The sequence below is a fragment of the Podarcis gaigeae genome, assembly GCF_964106915.1.
Source record: "Podarcis gaigeae genome assembly, chromosome: 16".
NCBI classification, from domain to species: domain Eukaryota; kingdom Metazoa; phylum Chordata; class Lepidosauria; order Squamata; family Lacertidae; genus Podarcis; species Podarcis gaigeae.
Window position 1 is genome coordinate 499762 of NC_139693.1, and position 19581 is coordinate 519342.

Genomic DNA, 19581 nt, shown 5'->3' on the forward strand with positions numbered 1-19581 from the left:
GCTCCTCCTCTCCCAGCTGTTTCCCAAGCAGTCTCAAATTGTGGCTGCACACCTCTGGCCCCTGTTCTGCTCTTTTCGTTTCTCTGCGTGTCCTGGGAGGACAATGATGAGGGGAGCTTGTCGCAGCAGAACAGGGAGACTCACTTAATTCTTCAGCAGCCCCTTGGCCCCCTCCTTTGCTTCAGCCTCGGAGTCTGAACTGCTCTCTGACACAGGTTCTCGCTGCTCACTAAAGCCTGTTGTCCCTTAAGCATCCGGCCCTCCTGCCAATCTTCTCCCTCTGACCTCTCCTCGGTGCCCCACCACCAATCCCCGGACTCTAAGCCTTACTCCTCTGGGGGTTCCCTTGGGGGTTCCCCGGCTGGTGCCCCCCCAACTCCTCTTCATCCAGCCAGTCTCTGACATGAAGTTTCCAAACCATCTTCCGAGGCAGCCCTGTGTATCAAATAGGCTTCCTCATCCACAATCAGATCTTGGATGAGGGACAACTGATTCAAGGCCGCTTTGATTGATTGATTGATTGATTGATTGATTGATTCATTCATTCATTCATTCATTCCATGAAATTTAAACACCAGAGAATTTTATGAAAACCATAAAATCGGGGGGGGGGGGGGGAGGGCAGGTTATGATACATGTACGAAAAGTTAAAAAGCTAAAACAGGCTAAAATTCACACCAGCTTCCTAAGCTTCTGGGCAGACCAAAAAAAAAAAAAGAATGAATGTTTTCAGCAGGAACCGAAAAGCATACAGTGAAGCCACCTGCTTGGTCTCAAGTGGCAGGGAGTTCCAAAGTGCAGGTGCTGCCATGGCTTGCATTTATAGCCCACCCCTTTTCTGCGAGGGACTCAAGGTGGTGAGGTTGAGACAACACAGTGACTGGCCCAAGGGTCAGCCAGGGGGATTTATGGCCAAGTGGGGACCTGGTCTCTCCCACTTGGTCTCTCTCCTGGTCTCTGCCTTGTGGTAAAATCCTGGCCTAGTTTGCATGTCAAAACCATTTCTTTATTGCATTTATGATCCATTTGCATTTTCCCACCGAGGCGTTCAAAGTAGCTGATGTGGTTCTGGCCCCTCCGCCATTCAACCCACCCAACAACCCTATGTGATTGGTTAAGCACTGAAGTGATGCTCCCAGAGGGGAAGGGCTGAGCCATATGAATTGTGGCATGCTGCCTCCATGAGGACTAGTGGCATGCTCCAAACGAATAATAATAATAATAATAATAATAATAATAATAATAATAATACATCTGAAGGCAGCCCTGTTTAGGGAAGTTTTTAATATTTAACACTGTATTGTTTTTAACACTCGATTGGGAGCCGCCCAGATTTGCTGTGGAAACTCAGCCAGATGGGCGGGGTATAAATAGTAAATTATTATTATTATTATTATGTACAATCGGTGTACAATGAAATTAACAGTCTACCCCCCCCCCAACACTCAGTCTCATTGCACTCTGTGCTTGTCACACAACACACCAACCCCGAAAGTCAGTTGCACTATATTATTTTCCGTTCAGCAGCCTAACAGCCCATGGATAGAAACTGCTTTTAGTGAATCGTCCCTGAGAATTTTTTTCACTCTCCTAAGGCAACGATCCCTTGCGATGTCATCTAGCGGGCTCAGGGGACAGCCCATGATATCATGTACTGTGTTCACCACCCTCCGTAGAGGCTTTCTGTCCGTGGCTGTCAAGCCAACATACCACACTGTGATACAATATGAGAGGACACTTTCTTTTGTGGAAGGTTATCAGTTGTTGTTTAACATTGTTCTTTCGCAAGACCCTGAGGAAGTGGAGTCTCTGTTGGGCCCTCCTAACCACCTGAGTTACATTGCTTTTCCAAGTGAGGTCTTCACTAAGCTGAACTCCCAGAAATTTAAAGGAGGAGACTCTCTCCACACAACCCCCCCTGATATACAACGGGGCTAGTTCCCCCCTCTTCCTCCAAAAGTCCAGCACCATCTCCTTTGTCTTGCTAATATTTAGGTGCAAGTTATTCTCTAGGCACCATGCAGATATTTTTTGAACCTTCTCCCGTATGCTGATTCATCTTCAACTAGAACAAAAAAGTGTCAACGCTTCTCCTGTTCAATGTTCAGCGTCTCTCTGCAACCCAGAATTCTCTTCTTATATTGAGGCAACATGAACTGGTCCATCGCTGAGACTCCACTGTCACTTGCTCCTAATTTGTTCATAATAAAATAAAATATAATAATAATAAAAAATTTCCGCAGCCACTCTGGGCGGCTTCCAACAGGGGATTAAAAATACATTAAAACATCAGTCATTAAAAAACTTCCCTAAACTTCCCTAAACATTCAGAACACGCCAGGGGAAAGTTCTCAAGGGGAACAGTTCCCTTTGTGTCATCCTTCCTAGTACCCGGGAAGCTGCCTCCCCTCCAAAAGGAGAAGGCAGAGTTGGAAAAGATTCAGAAAATGTTCAAGGGGGTGAAACAGGAAAGGCAGCAGTGTTGGGGTTTTTTTTTAATCTCAGAGAAAACATGAGTAAGAAAGGACACGGTAGAAGCCCATAAGATCCTGCACAGCACAGAGGAAGCAGACAGGAAATGGTTTTTCTCCCTCTCAAGACACCAGAACTCATGGACTTGCCATGAAGCTGAATATTGGAAGATTCAGGACAGAGAAAATAAAGTCCTTCTTCACACAGTTACTCTGTGGAACTCTCTGTGGCGTTTTCATAGGTAGGAGAGGATATATTAATTGCAATTTATCCCTCCAGGCACTCGTGTGTATGGGGGGAGGGTGGCTGAAGAGAGTTCAAAAGCCCCACCCTTAGCAGCAAAACTGAAACATGTAGGAATCAGCTGTGAAGGCTTCTTTTAAGTAAGTCCAGCTGCAGAGCAAGTGGACTCCCCCCTTTCCTTTAGCCTGCTTAAGAAATCAGGCAACAGACTATGGGAATTAGCTTTAAATATGAATTACTTACTCATAGTCTTGCCTTGGTTCTCAGCTGCAGCATGTTGTGCAATGTCCAGACTCCTTATATTCAAAAAGGACTTTCCTTTCATAAACATATAACTGAGAACAACGTATCTACAATCTCATGCTTATTCGCATTGTTCCTGCACAGGATTCTCCCTATTAACATTTCGGGATCTTCCTCTGTCTGCTTCACTTCACACTGACATGCACTCAGGATCCTGAAGAAACCTCTCTCTCTCTCTCTCTCTCTCTCTCTCTCTCTCTCTGCCATTCTCCCTCACACACACACAGAGAGAGAGAAGAGAGGAAAAAGAAGTTAAAAAACGACAGTTGCTGGAATAACAGTCACAATGGAATGGAATGTCTTTCTTATGTGACTCACAGCCAGCCAATCACATGAGAGAGCTACAGCCAAGGGGGAAAAATACCATACTGAAAATACACAGCAAACATTCCCATTTCAGGGAATTAGATTATCCTTAACAAGGCAGCAGTAAAAACGATGGAGGTAAAATGTTTATATTTACAATAGAAACAGCCTCACGCATGGGTCTGGGCTGGAGCCAGCGGACGGCATGTCTATCCTCAAGGCTACTCAAAGAAGGAGGAAGGGGGGGGAGGAACAGGGAATTATATATGCCTTCCCAGGAGAGGAAGGGAAATGACATCACACGGAGCCCTCTCTACCAATTACGTTTCTATGGTCTGAGTCTTTGCCTATCAGCAATACAGCTCTGTGGTCTCCTGCACCTAAACTTACTAACTGGGAAGAATATATATTGTTGGATTTTGACCCCAACCTCCCACACTCTCCCAGGGGAGCAGTGACAACCAACAACTTGGAGGGCTCTGCAAGGGGATGAATCAAATTCATGGAGGAGTGTCACGGTCTGGTTCATGGGCAGTCGAAGTCCTGGCAGGGGGTGTCAGGACCGGGGGCAAGATGGGGGGTGGGAGCAGGAACGGGGGTCCAGAAGCCGGGGGTCCAGAAGCCAAGAGTCCAAGGGTCAGAGAGCCAGGAGTCAAGAAGCCGAGGGTCCGAGGGTCAGGAAGCAAGGAGTCAAACTCAGCAAGACAGGGTACGTGTTGCTGTGGCCAAGAGCCGAAGGAGCCGAAGGGAAATGCTGACCTTATATCCCTTCCTGGCTCTTGCCACCAGGTGCTGTGAGTTACCAAGTGGCCTCACCTGTGAGGCTGCACCTTGCCTCTCCAGAACAAACTTAGGAAGGCCCCAGCCCTACTGGTCCCAGGGCCTGGCTCCTGCATGCACACCTGACAAGGCGAAAGGGGGCTATCAATGGCTACTAGCCACGAGGGCTCTGCCCTGTCCCCCCAGTGGGAGGCAGCCATGCTTCTGAATGTCTGTTGCCGGAAATGGCAAGAGGGGAGAGCTGCTCATGCGCTCAGGTGCTGATGATGGGCCTCCCACAGGCATCAGCCTGACCACTGTGAGGACAGGAGGCTGGGCTAGATGTGCCCCCTTTGGCCTGATCCAGCTTATTGTGTTCTGATGCTCAGACCTGTCACCATCTGATTCCTGAAGAAGCAGGCAAAGGGCCATCTCCCTTTGTGTTGTTGTTGAGTGGTTTAGTGGTGTCCGCCTCTTTGTGACCCCCTGGACCAGAGCACGCCAGGCCCTCCTGTCTTCCACTGCCTCCTGCAGTTTGGTCAAACTCATGTTGGTAGCTTCAATAACACTGTCCCACCATCTCCTCCTCTGTCGTCCCCTTCTCCTTGCACCCTCCATCTTTCCCAACATCAGGGTCTTTTCCAGAGGGTCTTCTCTTCTCATGAGGTGGCCGAAGTCTTGGAGCCTCAGCTTCAGGATCTGTCCTTCCAGTGAGCACTCAGGGCTGATTTCCTTCAGAATGGAGAGGTTTGATCTTCTTGCAGTCCATGGGACTCTCAAGAGTCTCCTCCAGCATCACAATTCAGAAACATCCATCCTGCAGCAATCAGCCTTCTTTATGGTCCAGCTCTCACTTCCATGCATCACTACTGGGAAAACCAGAGCTTTAATGAAACGGACCTTTGTTGGCAAGGTGATGTCTCTGCTTTTTAAGATGCTGTCTAGGTTTGCCATCTCCCTTTAGAGTAGACTAATCCACAAGGCTTACAACTAGAAGAGGGTGTTTTAAGCTTTCTCCATTGGGTAGCTTAGCGAGGCTTACGTTTTGCAGATCACAGCCGATGTCAGGCTGATAACAGCAACAGCAACACGCTTTCATCTGCCTGTCACAAGGAGGGTGCAGAACAACATGGGGGTTTGGATAAAAAGGCCTGCGAGGGCACCAATCCCACAAGTGCCCTCCTAAGTCAGAGGACGGAGGCTGCCGCAATAGACCTCCAGCACCAACGAGGCGCTCTGATCTCTTGGCCGTTGAAAATGCCCCCACCAGCATTTCCCCATGGAAGGCAAAGAGCAGAAGCTGTGTCCCTTGCCAGGCGGTGCCTGATATTACACTCACATTTCTGTGAACCCTGGGGACTCACTGCCACAAGATGTCGAGGTGGTTGATAGACATGGGGAAGGATCGGCGGGGCAGGATTATCAATAGGGGAGATGTGAGGAGTTTGGGCTCAGCTCAGCTTGCAGAAGAGGGCTTTGCTTGGAGTTAAGGCAGATGGAGAGATGGGCTTTCAGATTAATAATAATAATAATAATAATAATAATAATAATAATAACAACAACAATATATTTATACCCCACCCATCTGGCTGAGTTTCCCATGCAAGAAAGCAGCGACCTGATAAATGTTGGTAAAGGTAAAGGTAAAGGTAAAGGGACCCCTGACTGTTAGGTCCAGTCGTGACCGACTCTGGGGTTGCGGCGCTCATCTTGCTTTACTGGCTGAGGGAGCTGGCATACATCTTCCGGGTCATGTGGGCAGCATGACTAAGCCACTTCTGGAGAACCAGAGCAGCACACGGAAACGCCGTTTACCTTCCCGCCAGAGCGGTACCTATTTATCTACTTGCACTTTGACGTGCTTTCGAACTGCTACGTTGGCAGGAGCAGGGACCGAGCAACGGGAGCTCATCCCGTCCTGGGGATTCAAACCACTGACCTTCTGATCGGGAAGTCCTAGGCTCTGTGGTTTAACCCACAGCGCCACCCGCGTCCTGATAAATGTTTGTAAAACTATTCAAAAGAAGAAGCTGAACTTCGGAAGATCCTTTGTCATGCAGCAGAGTTAAACCCTTCCTCAGGCTCTTCTCATGTTCACATGGACCAGCATATTCCTCAAACAGCAACTCTCTCCCAGCTGCTTTGAAGCCAAGGAAATCGCAAGCCACCCCAAGGGCCAGTGCTATGCGCCAAAGATAGAGGAGATAAGGAAAGGAGGGTTCTGCTTTGGCAGCCTTCCCAGCTTTGCAGCAGATAAGCAAAGCCTCTCCTATCTGATTTTATTCTTTCAGTTGGGACCCAGGGCTCCCCGCAATCGAGAAACAACAGCGATCGTTTAGCAGATTGGTAGCAGATCTGAGCAGCCGTCATCTGACCTGATAAGGTGAGCAAGAGAGGAAGGTGCTTCACTGGCTCCATCTAGCCCAGTGTGGCTGACACTGACTGGCAGCAGCAGCTCTCCAGAGCTTCAGGCAGGAAACTTTTTCCTAGCCTTGTCCGGAGACCCCCTCAGGGGCTGAACCTCAGGCCTCCTGCTTGGAAAGGGCGGGGGCTGTACAGCTGAACCTCCCCATAAGGACATCAGAAGAGCTGGGAACCCCAAAGGTCATCCAGTCCAACCCCCTGCAATGCAGGAATCTCAGCTCAAGCATCCATGACAAATGGCCGTCTGAGCTTTGCTTAAACACCTCCAAGGAAGGAGAGTCCCCTTGGGGTTCCTGCCCAACACTGCAAGTCTATGATTCCCCAGACTTTTGATGATCACATTTAATTCTCATACACACACACACACACACACACACACACACACACTTTTATTATTTTTTTAACATATCAGTTCCAACAGTCATACAACATAACTTCTCATCTTATACAATATTTTTAGACTTCCATCAACACCTCTGATGATTTTCCGTTCTTTGTCACTTATTATGCATTTCTTAATTTCTATATTACATTTAATTATCCTTAACTAATAATTCTCCTCATTATCTTTTTTGCAATATTTCAAATAATTCACCTTACAAAACTTATTGTAGAAAACTAACGCAATCTGTTCATCACAGTTACTTTTCAAATAGTTCATATATTTACTCAGGTCTTCTAAGAATCTCTGATCCCACAGGTTTCGAATCCTTCCTGTTAGTTTATCTAATTCTGCGTAGTCCATCAACTTAATCCTGCATTCTTCTTTTGTCGGTAGTTCTTCTTGCTTCCATTTTTATGCCAATTCTTGCTGCTGTTGTTGCATATAAAAACAACATACAATCCTGTCTATTAATATCATCTCCTAGAATGCCAAGTAAAAATGCTTCTGGTTTCTTAATAAATGTATATTTCAACATCTTTTTCATCTCATTATATATCATTTCCCAGAAGTTTTTCACTTTTTTACATTCCCACCACATATGATAAAAAGTTCCCTCCTTTTCTTTACAATTCCAACATTGATTACTTATTTTATACATTTTAGCTAATTTTACAGGGGTGATATACCACCTATACATCATGATCACATCTAATTCTCGAGAGGGAGGGGGTAATAATAATAATAATAATAATAATAATAATAATTTATTTATTATTTATTATTTATTATTTATTATTTATACCCCGCCCATCTGGCTGGGCTTCCCCAGCCACTCTGGGCGGCTTCCAAAAAAAAAATTAAAATACTGTACTACATCAAACATTAAAAGCCTCCCTAAACAGGGCTGCCTTCAGATGTCTTCTAAAAGTCTGGTAGTTGTTGTTCTCTTTGACATCTGGTGGGAGGGCGTTCCACAGTGCGGGTGCCACCACCGAGAAGGCCCTCTGCCTGGTTCCCTGGAACTTGGCTTCTCGCAGGGAGGGAACCGCCAGAAGGCCCTCGGATCTGGACCACAACGATGGGGGTGGAGACGCTCCTTCAGATATACTCCCTCCTCCACCTCTCATAATCTTCTCCTGATCAGCTGAGACAGCGGCTGCTTTGCATTCTTTGCCGCTCTGCCTGCAGAGCGGGCCCATATCTTGATTTGGGGGGGTTTCTTGTGGTGCAGACGGGGGAGAATCACCCGAGCGAAGGGAGGGGTTTAAATCATGCGCCACCTGGGTGAGATGCCAAGGCAGATTGGCTCTTGCTCTTATCTTGACCCCGAGCTCTCCTTATCTCTCTGCCAGGAAAGGTTGACAGTTAATGGCTTGTGGTCGCCTCATCGCTGACTCACAAACTCCACTCTGGGGTTGGCAGCACTCGGGGGGGGGGGGGAACAAGCCTTTCGTCCAGCTGCCCGGCGTTGTCGCCGCAAGGCTGACCGTTCACCTGGCATCTCAGCACAACACCTGTACCCAAAGTGGCCCATCTGAGTGGGTAGTGTTAACGGTGTTACTGGAGAAATCCGAGGGCTCCCTTGGACAAAACAAAGACACCAACCAGGATAACTTGGAGCAAAACAGCAGCCTGTAGGCTTGGCCTTTATTGAACTGTTGCAACAGGGTGCTCCCCTCACTTGCAGGAGAGAGGAAAGACCCAGAAGAATAGTGTGCAAGGTCTTATAAAAACTTTTGAAATTCCCCTCCTCTAGATCAAGCCCACCCCCAGAAACATCATGCATACATTACAGAAAGGAGGGGTTGAGGGAGGAGTTGGTGGTAACCTGAGTGTCTTGTCACCTGGCTGGTTCCTCCCTTCCCCCCTCCCCATGAGTCACTTCAGGAGAATCTGATCATTGTCCTTTGTTTCAGTCCATGCTGAATCCACTCCCATATGCAAGTTCTTTGTGATCTTGATTGTCTTCTGTCTGGGATCATCAGGGTTGGCATGGGCAGGGCTCCTGTGGATGTGCTGAGACGGTGAAGGGATTATGGCTGACCAGGACTAAGCCACCCCCCTTTGTTAGTTCTTGTCATATGGAGTAAAATAAAAATGGAACAGTGCAAATCCGATGTATGGTTGATTTTCTATGAATTTATAACAGAAATGTGGCGTATGTAGTGTGTGAGTGTTTGTGTGTGTGAAGTTTATACAAACAGAATGATTGGGGTGGGGGGTGGGGTTCCTGCTACAACGGAGAAATCCGAGGGCTCCCTTGGACAAAAACAAAGACACCAACCAGGATAACCTGGAGCAAAACAGCAGCCTGTAGGCTTGGCCTTTATTGGATACTGTCGCAACAGGACTCCCACCCGCAACAAGATGAAGCAAAATGGAAGTCCAGAACAAAAGAAGACCCCTACTTTTATTAGTTACTAATTCCCCAAACTACACCCCTAAGACTACATCACACCTACATCACAGAAAGGAGGGGTTGAGGGAGGAGTTGTGGAGGTAACCTGAGTGTCCTGTCACCTGGCTGGTTCCCCCTTTCCCCCTCCCCATGAGTACTTTCCAGGTGACAAAGGGGAGTTGGCAGTTTCCTGCCCCCAGAGGGAAGAGCTGATCATTGTCCTTTGTTCCAGTCTGTGCTGAGTCCACTCCCATATGCAAGTTCTTTGTGATCTTGATGGTCTTCTGTCTAGGACCATCAGGGTTGGCATAGCAACTGGGCAGGGCTCCTGTGGATGTGCTGGGATGGTGAAGGGATTATGGCTGCCCTGTATCAAACCTTCCCCATTTTGTAGTCCTTCCTTCATGGAGTAAAATAAAAGTGGAACAGTGCAAATCCGATGTATGGTTGATTTACTATGAAATTATAACAGAAGCGTAGTGCATGTAGTCTGTAAGTGTGAGTGTGAGTGAAGTTTGTACAGTACGATTGCAGAGCCGAGTGCGAACTCTGCAGGCGGCAAAAACGTCTCTGGCCAATTATAGCCGGGATCAGCCTTTTTATACTTCTCTGCGTGAAAAGTCCCAAACGAACACATTTTGGTTTCAAGCCCTGCAGCTTACTCTTCACAGAGCTACAATTCCCAGCGCCCTTAAACTACAGTTCCCAGGATTCTTTGAGAAGTGAAATGCGCTTTTGGTGTGCTTCAGATGTGTGGTGTGCGCACAACCTCACAACTGCCAGGTGTCAAGCTGCTCATTGACAGACACCCCGCCCCACGGCTCAGGGATTTAGATCTGCCTCCAAGGCTCTCTCCAAGCCCCAGGGGCCCCCAGGGGCCCCACCTAAGGACGTGACGTCAGGCGAGGCTGGCTGCTGCTCCTTCATCTTCTGCAACCTCTCATCCTTCATTCTTCCGTTACACAGAACCAGCAAGGACGTCCCCTTGGACTTTCTGGAAGGTGTTCAGAGCCCAAAGGGAGGCCTCTGGCAACCCTGCCGTGCGGGACACGTGCCCCCAAGGGCCACCCTGGCTTCCTTGGCCTGACCTTCAAGAAGGCGGGCAGGAGGAAGCCACTCCCCCCTTGCTTTGGGCCAGAAAGGGGAGGGAGAGGCGGCTGCCCCTCTGAGCTTCCCAGGCTCCTCGCACATCAATCATCATCTCTCCAGAGAGACTGGCATGGAGCCCCTCGTGGTCTTCCTCCTCCTCCTCCTCTGCACCTTCCAAGCTGCAAGTGAGTAAAATCTGGGAGACTCTCAGTTAAATTCTCTCTCTCTCTGCTCCATCATGCAGCACCCTTGCCGTTCTCTCTCTCTCTCTCTCAAAATATTTTTATTACAGTAGTTTTACATAAGGTTATACACAATAACTGTAACTATTCCAAAACAAAAATAGAAAAGGTTCTTTCAAACCTTCAGACCTCCTTCCCTCCCCCATGGGTTCCAATTCTAAAATTTTTATCTTTTTCTTTTTTTCCTGCATCTTTTATCATTATCCATCTATTATATATAGTAACCAAAGTTCATTTCACTTTACAAGTGTCACTGTATCTCTGCCAATGATTTCAACTGTCTACAGTGGTCTTTTTAGTATATTAAGAAGTTATTCCAATCTTTTAAGAATACTTGGGTCTTCCTGCTTTCTGATCTTTCCTATCAGTCTTGCCATTTCCACATATTCCATCAGTTTGGTCGGCCACGCTCCTCGGGTCGGTACTTCTTTCCATCTCTGGGCTAGGAGCATTCTCGCTGCCGTCATTACATACATAAACAGTCTTTTATTTTCTTTTGGTAGTTCCCCACCTTTTATATCTAACATAAAAGCCTCTCAGAGCCCAACTAAGTTTGTTCTTGGTATACACTTTCATGTGCTTGCAAATACCAAGAACAAATTTAGTTTATACCAAACACAAACTTACTTGGCCTCTAAGGTGCTACTGGACAATTTTTTATTTTTTTTCTATATTTAGAAAATTCACTGTTTTCTTCAAATTTTCTTATACCATATGTAACCCAAGGTACCACCGAGGTTATCGTATGTAACCCGAGGTACCACTGTATTTGTTTTTTATCCTATACAGTGTTACCTCGGGTTACAGATGCTTCAGGTTACAGACGCTTCAGGTTACAGACACTTCAGGTTACAGACTCCGCTAACCCAGAAATAGTACCTCTGGTTAAGAACTTTGCTTCAGGCTTAGAACAGAAATTGTGCGGCGGCAGCGGGAGGCCCCATTAGCTAAAGTGGTGCTTCAGATTAAGAACAGTTTCAGGTTAAGAACGGACCTCCAGAACGAATTAAGTTCTTAACCCGAGGTACCACCGTATTTTGGAAATGTACATCCAGGTTTTTCTTCCCAAGAGAGTGGAGCCCTAAGCTACAGCTTTGTTTAGCTTACACGTAAATCCAGCACTGATCTTGCCCCTTCTTGGTTTGTTGCCCCAGGGCTGGATGACACAGGAGGGGTGAACTTTGTCGAAGGTTTTGGGGAGTCCGTTACGTTGCCCCTAGAGATTCCTACCCAGAACATCTCCACGCTCTTCTTGAACTGGAAGTCTTTGTCGAGGAAGAAGGCACTGGCTCTGTGGACCCCCCAGCACCCCTTGTTTGTCATCGACGCCGAGTATTCTGGGAGAGTGAACTACTCCAAGGAGAACAATGTCTGGCAAATACGTAACTTGACCCTGGCAGACGGTGGACCCTACGAAGTCGTGATGGGAGTCGTCCCCCGCGAGACCATCTTAAAAAAATACACACTCTTCATATTTCGTAAGTTCTGAGGGCACAGCAAGGCTTCCTCGGGAACCGTAGGATTGTAGAAATGTAGCGCTGGGTAGGAATCCCAAGGGTCCAAACGCCCTGCAATGGGGGGGTCACTCCGAATGGGAGTTGCTATTTGTGGCACCAGTAGATCTTCAGGGAAATGTTGCCAGGAGGAGTAGTTTACAGAAAAGTTGGTGTTAGAGAGATTCAGCTCATGGGTTGGAAAAATAAGGGGCATCATTGAGGATGTGGGGTCTGTATATTGGGCTGCAGAGACAGCCACTTGATTCGGGACTGGCAAAATAAAGTTCTTCATGCAGCACATACCGTATTTTTCGCTCCATAAGGCACACCTGACCGTAAGACGCACCTAATTTTTAGAGGAGGAAAATATTCTGAACGAAACAGTGGATGTATGATTTTTGTGGTTCATGCTGTTTCCACAGACATGTGATTTGACAGTGAGTTTGGGGTAGCCAAATGCAAAAATCCTGAGGATCCATGTGGACCTGTGCTTTGTAACCACATTTTTGCACCATTGTGGCCCCACAAAACAGTGGGTGCGTGATTTTTTGGTGCAGGCTGTAGCCATGGGCATGCTATGTGATCTGATGGTGAATTTGGGGTGACCCAATGCAAAAATCCATGGGCTTTTACCTCCCCCCTCCCAGGCAGCCTCCTTTATCTCTAGCGTCCCTTATCTCCCTCCCCGATCTCTTGCCAATCAGCGGCTTTGTTTCAACACCCCCTTCCCTCTTTCTAAAAAAAAAAAAAAGCATGATCTGCTTTTCTCCCCTGGGCAATTCGGCTCCAGGGACCACACCTTCGCCCCGTAAGACACACAGACATTTCCCTTATATTTTAGGAGGAAAAAAGTGCGTCTTATGGAGTGAAAAATATGGTAGTTGAAACTGTGGAACTCCCTTCCGCAGGAGGCAGTGATGGCTACTAAACTGGGTGGCTTTAAAAAGAGGATTGGGCAAAATCATGGAGGAGGAAAGGGCTATCGACGGCTACTAGCCACAGTGGCTAGGCTCTGCCCCACAGTTGGAGGCAGCGATGCTTCTGAACACCAGGCGCTGGAGATGGCAGGAGGGTTGAGGGTTCTTGTGCCCAGGTGCCCTTGCAGGTTTCCTAAAAGAGGCATCTGTTAGAAGAGGAGGCAGACTTGAGGGCCCCCTTTGGCCTGACCCAGCAGGTTCTTCTTCTGTTCTTATGGAACCTCCAGGTTCAGAAGCAGTCTGTCTGGGTTCCTAGGGGCATTTGGCCACTGTGAGGGCAGGATGCTGCACTAGGTGGGCCATTGGCCTCATCCAGCAGGCTCTTCTCACGAGGCAAAATGTGCCTGTACTATTATTTGGGGGAGGTGAGGAAGAACCCTGCTCCCCACTTTCCAGTGCTCTATTTTTCCTCCCCCCCAAAAAAATCCTGCAGATGAATCCAGGGCCAGCAGCAGCCCCTCACCCCCCCTCAAAACGACATCCCTGTGCGCTGCAGAAAATAATACCAGTTCAGAGAAGCAATTAGCCGAAACAGTTGCATGATAACAGGAAAGGGGAAGTGCCTGCAGTGTGATGCCTGGGTATGTGTGAGCAAAACCATCTTGAAACAAGAACGCAGAGTCCAGGGCGCGATGAGAGGCTTTCCTACCCTGCTGCTGACTGGTTTCCTGCGAGGGGCTCAACTGCATCTCTGTTGATAAGAAACCAGCTTGCTCCTCTCAGAGACTCAGATCTCTTCTTCCACGAAGACGAGCTGAGTCGAACTTCCAGGATCTTGAGAGGAAGCCAATCAACTGTCGCATTGCAACATTTTGCCAGAACATCAAGGCCGTGGCCCACCTGGTGCAGCCTCCTGTCCTCACAGTGGCCAGCCAGTTGCCTCAAAGGGAAACCATCGTGCAGGATCCGAGCCCAAGACCAGCTCCCCCCTCCTGCAGTTTCCAGAAGGGGCATTTGGGAGCCTTGCTGCCTCCAATTGCAGAGGCAGAACAGAGCCCTCTCCCCCTCCATGAATGCCCCCATTACTCTTTGAAGGCCACCCAGCTCTACCTCTCTTTCAAATCAGAACCAGTGAAGGCAGTGAAGGTCCTGTGTGAGTGTCTGGAGGCAGTTGGAGGATGGATGGTGGCTAACAGATTGAGGTTGAATCCTGACAAGACAGAAGTACTGTTTTGGGGGGACAGGGGGCGGGCTGGTGTGGAGGACTCCCTGGTCCTGAGTGGGGTCACTGTGCCCCTGAAGGACCAGGTGCGCAGCCTGGGAGTCATTCTGGACTCACAGCTGTCCATGGAGGCGCAGGTCAGTTCTGTGTCCACAGCAGCTGTTTACCAGCTTCATCTGGTACTCAGGCTGAGACCCTACCTGCCTGCGGACTGTCTCGCCAGAGTGGTGCATGCTCTGGTTATCTCCCGCTTGGACTACTGCAATGCGCTCTACGTGGGGCTACCTCTGAAGGTGACCCGGAAACTGCAACTAATCCAGAACACGGCAGCTAGACTGGTGACTGGGAGCGGCCGCCGAGACCATATAACACCGGTCTTGAGAGACCTGCATTGGCTCCCAATACGTTTCCGAGCACAATTCAAAGTGTTGGTGCTGACCTTGAAAGCCCTCAACGGCCTCAAAGGCCCAGTAGACCTGAAGGAGCGTCTCCACCCCCATCATCCAGCTTGGAAACTGAGATCCAGCGCCGAGGGCCTTCTGGTGGTTCCCTCATTGCGAGAAGTAAGGTTACAGGGAACCAGGCAGAGGGCCTTCTCGGTGGTGGCACCTGCCCTGTGGAACGCCCTCCCACCAGATGTCAAAGAGAAGAACAACTACCAAACTTTTGGAAGACATCTGAAGGCAGCCCTGTTTAGGGAAGTTTTTAATGACGGAGGTTTTAATATATTTTTAATCTCTTGTTGGAAGCCTCCCAGAGTGGCTGGGGAAGCCCAGCCAGATGGGCAGGGTATAAATTATTATTATTATTATTATTATTATTATTATTATTATTATTATTCCCAACCGTTCCTCATAAGGCTTCGTTTCCAGACCCGTGACCATCTCAGTCGCCCTCCTCTGCACACGCTTCCAGCTTTTCAATATCCTCCTCAAACGGAGGAGCCCAGAACTGGACGCAGTATTCCAGGTGGGGTCTGACCAAGGCAGAATACAGTAGTGCTATCACTTGATGTGGGCACTAGACTTCTGTTGATGCAGCCTAGAATAGCCTTAGCCTTTTTTGCTGCTGCATAACACGGTGGGCTCACTATGGCCAGATTCAGTCCCATAAAGGGTTGGGGAGGGAGTAGAATGACGTTCTTCTTTCTCTGCCCCCCAATTCTTGTCCATCTCCCACCCACCCCCACCTTTCCCTGCCCCTCTGCAGGCATCAACATCACCAAAACGTGGTGGGAGATCTGCTCCTGCACATTGTTCTGCGAGTTGGGGGCCGGGAAGATGGCCAACGTGACCTACAACTGGACTCTCACGGCGACGGGGGCCCCACTTTCCCAAAGCAGCCGGCTCGACCTCGTCATGCGCCCCACAGATGCGCATCAGTCCTACTCATGCGGCGCAAAGGCTCTTGGGGTCCAGGTGAAATGGGACATCTCTCCCTACGAAGACTGTGGGGTCAAGGCTTCAGGTAAATGCCTTCAGGGAATCGCAGAATCAAAGAACTGGAGAGTTGGGAGGGGATCCCGAGGGTCATCTAGACCAACCCCCTACGATGCAAGGGACACGGCAGAAGTTCCTAAAATAATGCCTGGCGTGGAGAAAGCAGAGAGAGGAAAGGTTTGCTCCAGCTCTCCTAAAACTAGAATTCATGGGCATTCAAGGAAGTTGTCCATTGGCAGATTCAGGATGGAAAATAAAATAATAATAATAATAATAATAATAATAATAATAATAATAAATTTTATTTACATCCTGCCCTTCCTAGCCAAAGCCGGGCTCAGAGCAGCTAACAACAATAAAAATAGCAGTTTACATAAAATCACAATCAATTAATTAAAATGCATTCTAAAATCAATTCAGAATCAAATTCATGGCAACCACTGAGTAGAGTTCTGTGAAGATTGCCGAAGGAGGGGGTCAGGCTGTGCCTTGGCCATAGTCCTGGTGGAACAGCTCTGTCTTGCAGGAAAGATGTCAAGTCCTGCAGGGCCCTAGTCTCTTGTGACAGAGCGTTCCACCAGATTGGAGCCACAGCCGAAAAAGCCCTGGCTCTGGTTGAGGCCAGCTTAACCTCTCTGTGGCCCAGGACCTCCAAGATGTTTTTGTTTGAAGACCGTAAGGTCCTCCATGGGACATACCAGGAAAGGCGGTCCCGTAGGTACGAGGGTCCTAGGCCGTATAGGGCTTTAAAGGTTAAAACCAGCCCCTTAAACCTGATCCTGTACTCCACCGGGAGCCAGTGCAGCCGGTATAGCACCGGGTGAATGTGATCCCACGGCGAGGACCCCGTAAGGAGTCTCACTGCAGCATTCTGCACCCGCTGGAGTTTCTGGGTCAGTTTCAAGGGCAGCCCCACGTAGAGCGAATTACAATAATTCAGTCTGGAGGTGACCGTCGCGTGGATCACAGTGGCCAGGTCAGGGCGGGAGAGGTAAGGGACCAACTGTTTAGCTCTTTAGGATAAAAGAAAGTTTTTCTTCACAGCAGCACAGAGTTAACCTATGGAACTCCTTCTCACTGGACAGGAGGCAGCAATGGCCACCAACTTGGGTGGATTTAAAAGAGGACTGGACACCCTTATATTTGTTTCCAGATGAGTTGGTGGTTTTAAGCCAATCCTTTGTCTCCTCTCTTTGCACAGTACTTGGGAGAATTTATGGTTTGGGGCTAAATAAGTTTATGCAATTTCCCAATAAACAAACATGAAACAAATCTCCCTCCCTCTCCCTTCCGCAGGACTTTTCGTGGTGCTCTGCTACTGGGCTGCCAAAATCATCCTCACGCCTGTTCCCCTTTTCTTCCTCTATTATCATCACTTCAAGAAAGCCAAATCTGCACAATATACTGTCTCAAAGGAACGGACAGACGTGGACTACGAAGTCGTCCACTTTGAAGAAGCCATTTATGAAATGGACTACGTAAATTAATGTCCACACGGAAACGATTCCTCTGAAAAGGCGAGGGCCAAGTTGGCCGCTGCTTCCCCTCCACCCCAAAGTCTCCAAATATTATTTCCAGTCTTCCAGGAGTCGGCAGCATTTGAGCTCAGTGGGGCTTCTTTCTCCCAGCTAAACAGTGTTAATGGAGAAATCCGAGGGCTCCCTTGGACAAAAACAAAGACACCAACCAGGATAACCTGGAGCAAAACAGCAGCCTGTAGGCTTGGCCTTTATTGGATACTGTCGCAACAGGACTCCCACCCGCAACAAGATGAAGCAAAATGGAAGTCCAGAACAAAAGAAGACCCCTACTTTTATTAGTTACTAATTCCCCAAACTACACCCCTAAGACTACATCACACCTACATCACAGAAAGGAGGGGTTGAGGGAGGAGTTGTGGTGGTAACCTGAGTGTCCTGTCACCTGGCTGGTTCCCCCTTTCCCCCTCCCCATGAGTACTTTCCAGGTGACAAAGGGGAGTTGGCAGTTTCCTGCCCCCAGAGGGAAGAGCTGATCATTGTCCTTTGTTCCAGTCTGTGCTGAATCCACTCCCATATGCAAGTTCTTTGTGATCTTGATGGTCTTCTGTCCAGGACCATCAGGGTTGGCATAGCAACTGGGCAGGGCTCCTGTGGATGTGCTGGGATGGTGAAGGGATTATGGCCGCCCTGTATCAAACCTTCCCCATTTTGTAGTCCTTCCTTCATGGAGTAAAATGAAAGTGGAATGGTGCAGATCCAATGTATGGTTGATTTTCTATGAATTTATAACAGAAACGTTGCTTATGTCTTGTGTGTGTGTGAGTGTGAGTGAAGTTTGTACAAACTGAATGATAGGGGGGGGGGTCCTGCAACAACAGGACCCCTCGCTCTGCCAGTTTCGCCCTCAAGGCTACCTTTCAAGTCAGCTGGAAGGAAAGGGTCATAGAACTGAATTTTTTGGGGGTGGGGAACCCCAATGCCATCAGGTCCAACCCCCTACAATGCAGGAACCCAAGGCCCCAAGCACAGAGAATCTTTTTGAGACCTCAGCCACAGAATCATAGAATGGTGGAGTTGAAAGGGACCCTGCAGGTCATCCAGCCTGACCCCGGCTAAATCAAACACTCAACAGATTGCTGGGCAGTGTGCAATCACACGCCTCCTCCCAAATAAATTTTGGGTACCCCCAAAAAGCACGCTCTTATCCCAATTTCCAGCAAAGAGAAACAGAATCACGGTCAAAGTTGATGGTCCATCCTGCAGCTGACACTTGGGGCAGAGGGAGATGCCTTATGCAGAGTCAGGCCCTGGGCCCACACGGACTGGCAGCAACGGCTCTCTGGGATTTCAGGCAGAGGCACTGTCCCTGAGCTACCTATTATTCTTCCACCCTTTCCAGAGTCATGCTGTATTAAGCCACAGTGCTAGGCACCATTTCCAGGGAGGTGACCCTGTGGAACTCCACGCCACTTGCTTCTCAGCACATAGGGACAAGACGGGAGTGTGGAATCTGTGGCTGTTTCAGAGACCGGCCCCCTTGCGCTGTGGCCCTATATACAGGCTTTACCTGGGAGGAAGCGCCATGATTGGACATAGTAGGGCTTACTTCTGAGTAGACATACATAAGCTTGTGCCATTATTACGCCATCCATGACTGCTTCAATGGGTGGAACTGGCACTGCTCCCGGGGTCACAGCATCCCTGTTCTGAATTTGTAAGAATTTTATTGCTTTGTGTGGCAGCAGCTAAACTTTGGAACTCCCCGCCTCTTGACACCAGACAGGCGCTTTCACCTGGACTCTTTTTGGCACCCGCTAAAAACATTATTGTTTAGTCCAGATTTGTAGAATGTTGGCATGTGTTCTAATCTGTTGCTGGTTTTAATTTTTTGAATGGTTTTAAGGAGTTGTTTTTGGGACGCAGGTGGCGCTGTGGGTTAAAGCCTCAGCACCTAGGACTTGCCGATCGAAAGGTCGGCGGTTCGAATCCCTGCGGCGGGGTGCGCTCCCGCTGCTCGGTCCCAGCGCCTGCCAACCTAGCAGTTCGAAAGCACCTCCGGGTGCAAGTAGATAAATAGGGACCGCTTACCAGCGGGAAGGTAAACGGCGTTTCCGTGTGCGGCTCTGGCTCGCCAGAGCAGCGATGTCACGCTGGCCACGTGACCCGGAAGTGTCTCCGGACAGCGCTGGCCCCTGGCCTCTTAAGTGAGATGGGCGCACAACCCCAGAGTCTGTCAAGGCTGGCCCGTACGGGCAGGGGTACCTTTACCTTTACCTTTAAGGAGTTGTTTTACTGAGAATTTTATTGTTTGTAAACCTCTGTGAGTTGTTTTACAGTCAAGAGGGGTGTCTAAATTACATGAAACAGATACGTAACAATTTTTCATTTAGTTTTCTTCCCTCTCC

General features: G+C 48.6%; 1 protein-coding gene and 1 long non-coding RNA gene across 4 annotated transcripts; one reads left to right on the top strand and one right to left on the bottom strand.

The window, feature by feature from the left end:
• Positions 1-1564: 1564 nt before the first annotated feature.
• Positions 1565-3318, bottom strand: LOC310833557. Its single transcript, XR_014558789.1, has 3 exons — positions 3236-3318; positions 2959-3194; positions 1565-2191 (listed from the first exon to the last, which is right to left on the bottom strand). It is a non-coding gene; the product is annotated as an uncharacterized lncRNA (long non-coding RNA).
• LOC310833374 (SLAM family member 9-like) lies at positions 2404-17961 on the top strand. 3 transcript variants are annotated; one of them, XM_083716085.1, is made up of 6 exons: positions 3372-3462; positions 6375-6466; positions 9962-10564; positions 11776-12099; positions 15466-15723; positions 16992-17960. In XM_083716085.1, exons 3-6 carry the CDS (start codon positions 10510-10512, stop codon positions 17180-17182), a joined length of 828 nt encoding a protein of 275 aa, XP_083572211.1. In that variant the 5' UTR covers positions 3372-3462; positions 6375-6466; positions 9962-10509; the 3' UTR covers positions 17183-17960. The 3 variants fall into 3 exon arrangements, with proteins under 3 accessions (XP_083572209.1, XP_083572211.1, XP_083572210.1); XM_083716084.1 differs by lacking the exon at positions 3372-3462 and adding an exon at positions 3779-3842; XM_083716083.1 differs by lacking the exons at positions 3372-3462; positions 6375-6466; positions 9962-10564 and adding an exon at positions 2404-2713 and having other exon boundaries at positions 16992-17961.
• Positions 17962-19581: the final 1620 nt, after the last annotated feature.

Coding starts and splice junctions, on each gene's coding strand:
- LOC310833374 (XM_083716083.1), top strand. CDS start 2,623: ATGAAGCTGAATATTGGAAGATTCAGGACAGAGAAAATAAAGTCCTTC. Junction 12,100..15,465: donor ATACACACTCTTCATATTTC/GTAAGTTCTGAG, acceptor GCCCCTCTGCAG/GCATCAACATCACCAAAACG. Junction 15,724..16,991: donor CTGTGGGGTCAAGGCTTCAG/GTAAATGCCTTC, acceptor TCCCTTCCGCAG/GACTTTTCGTGGTGCTCTGC.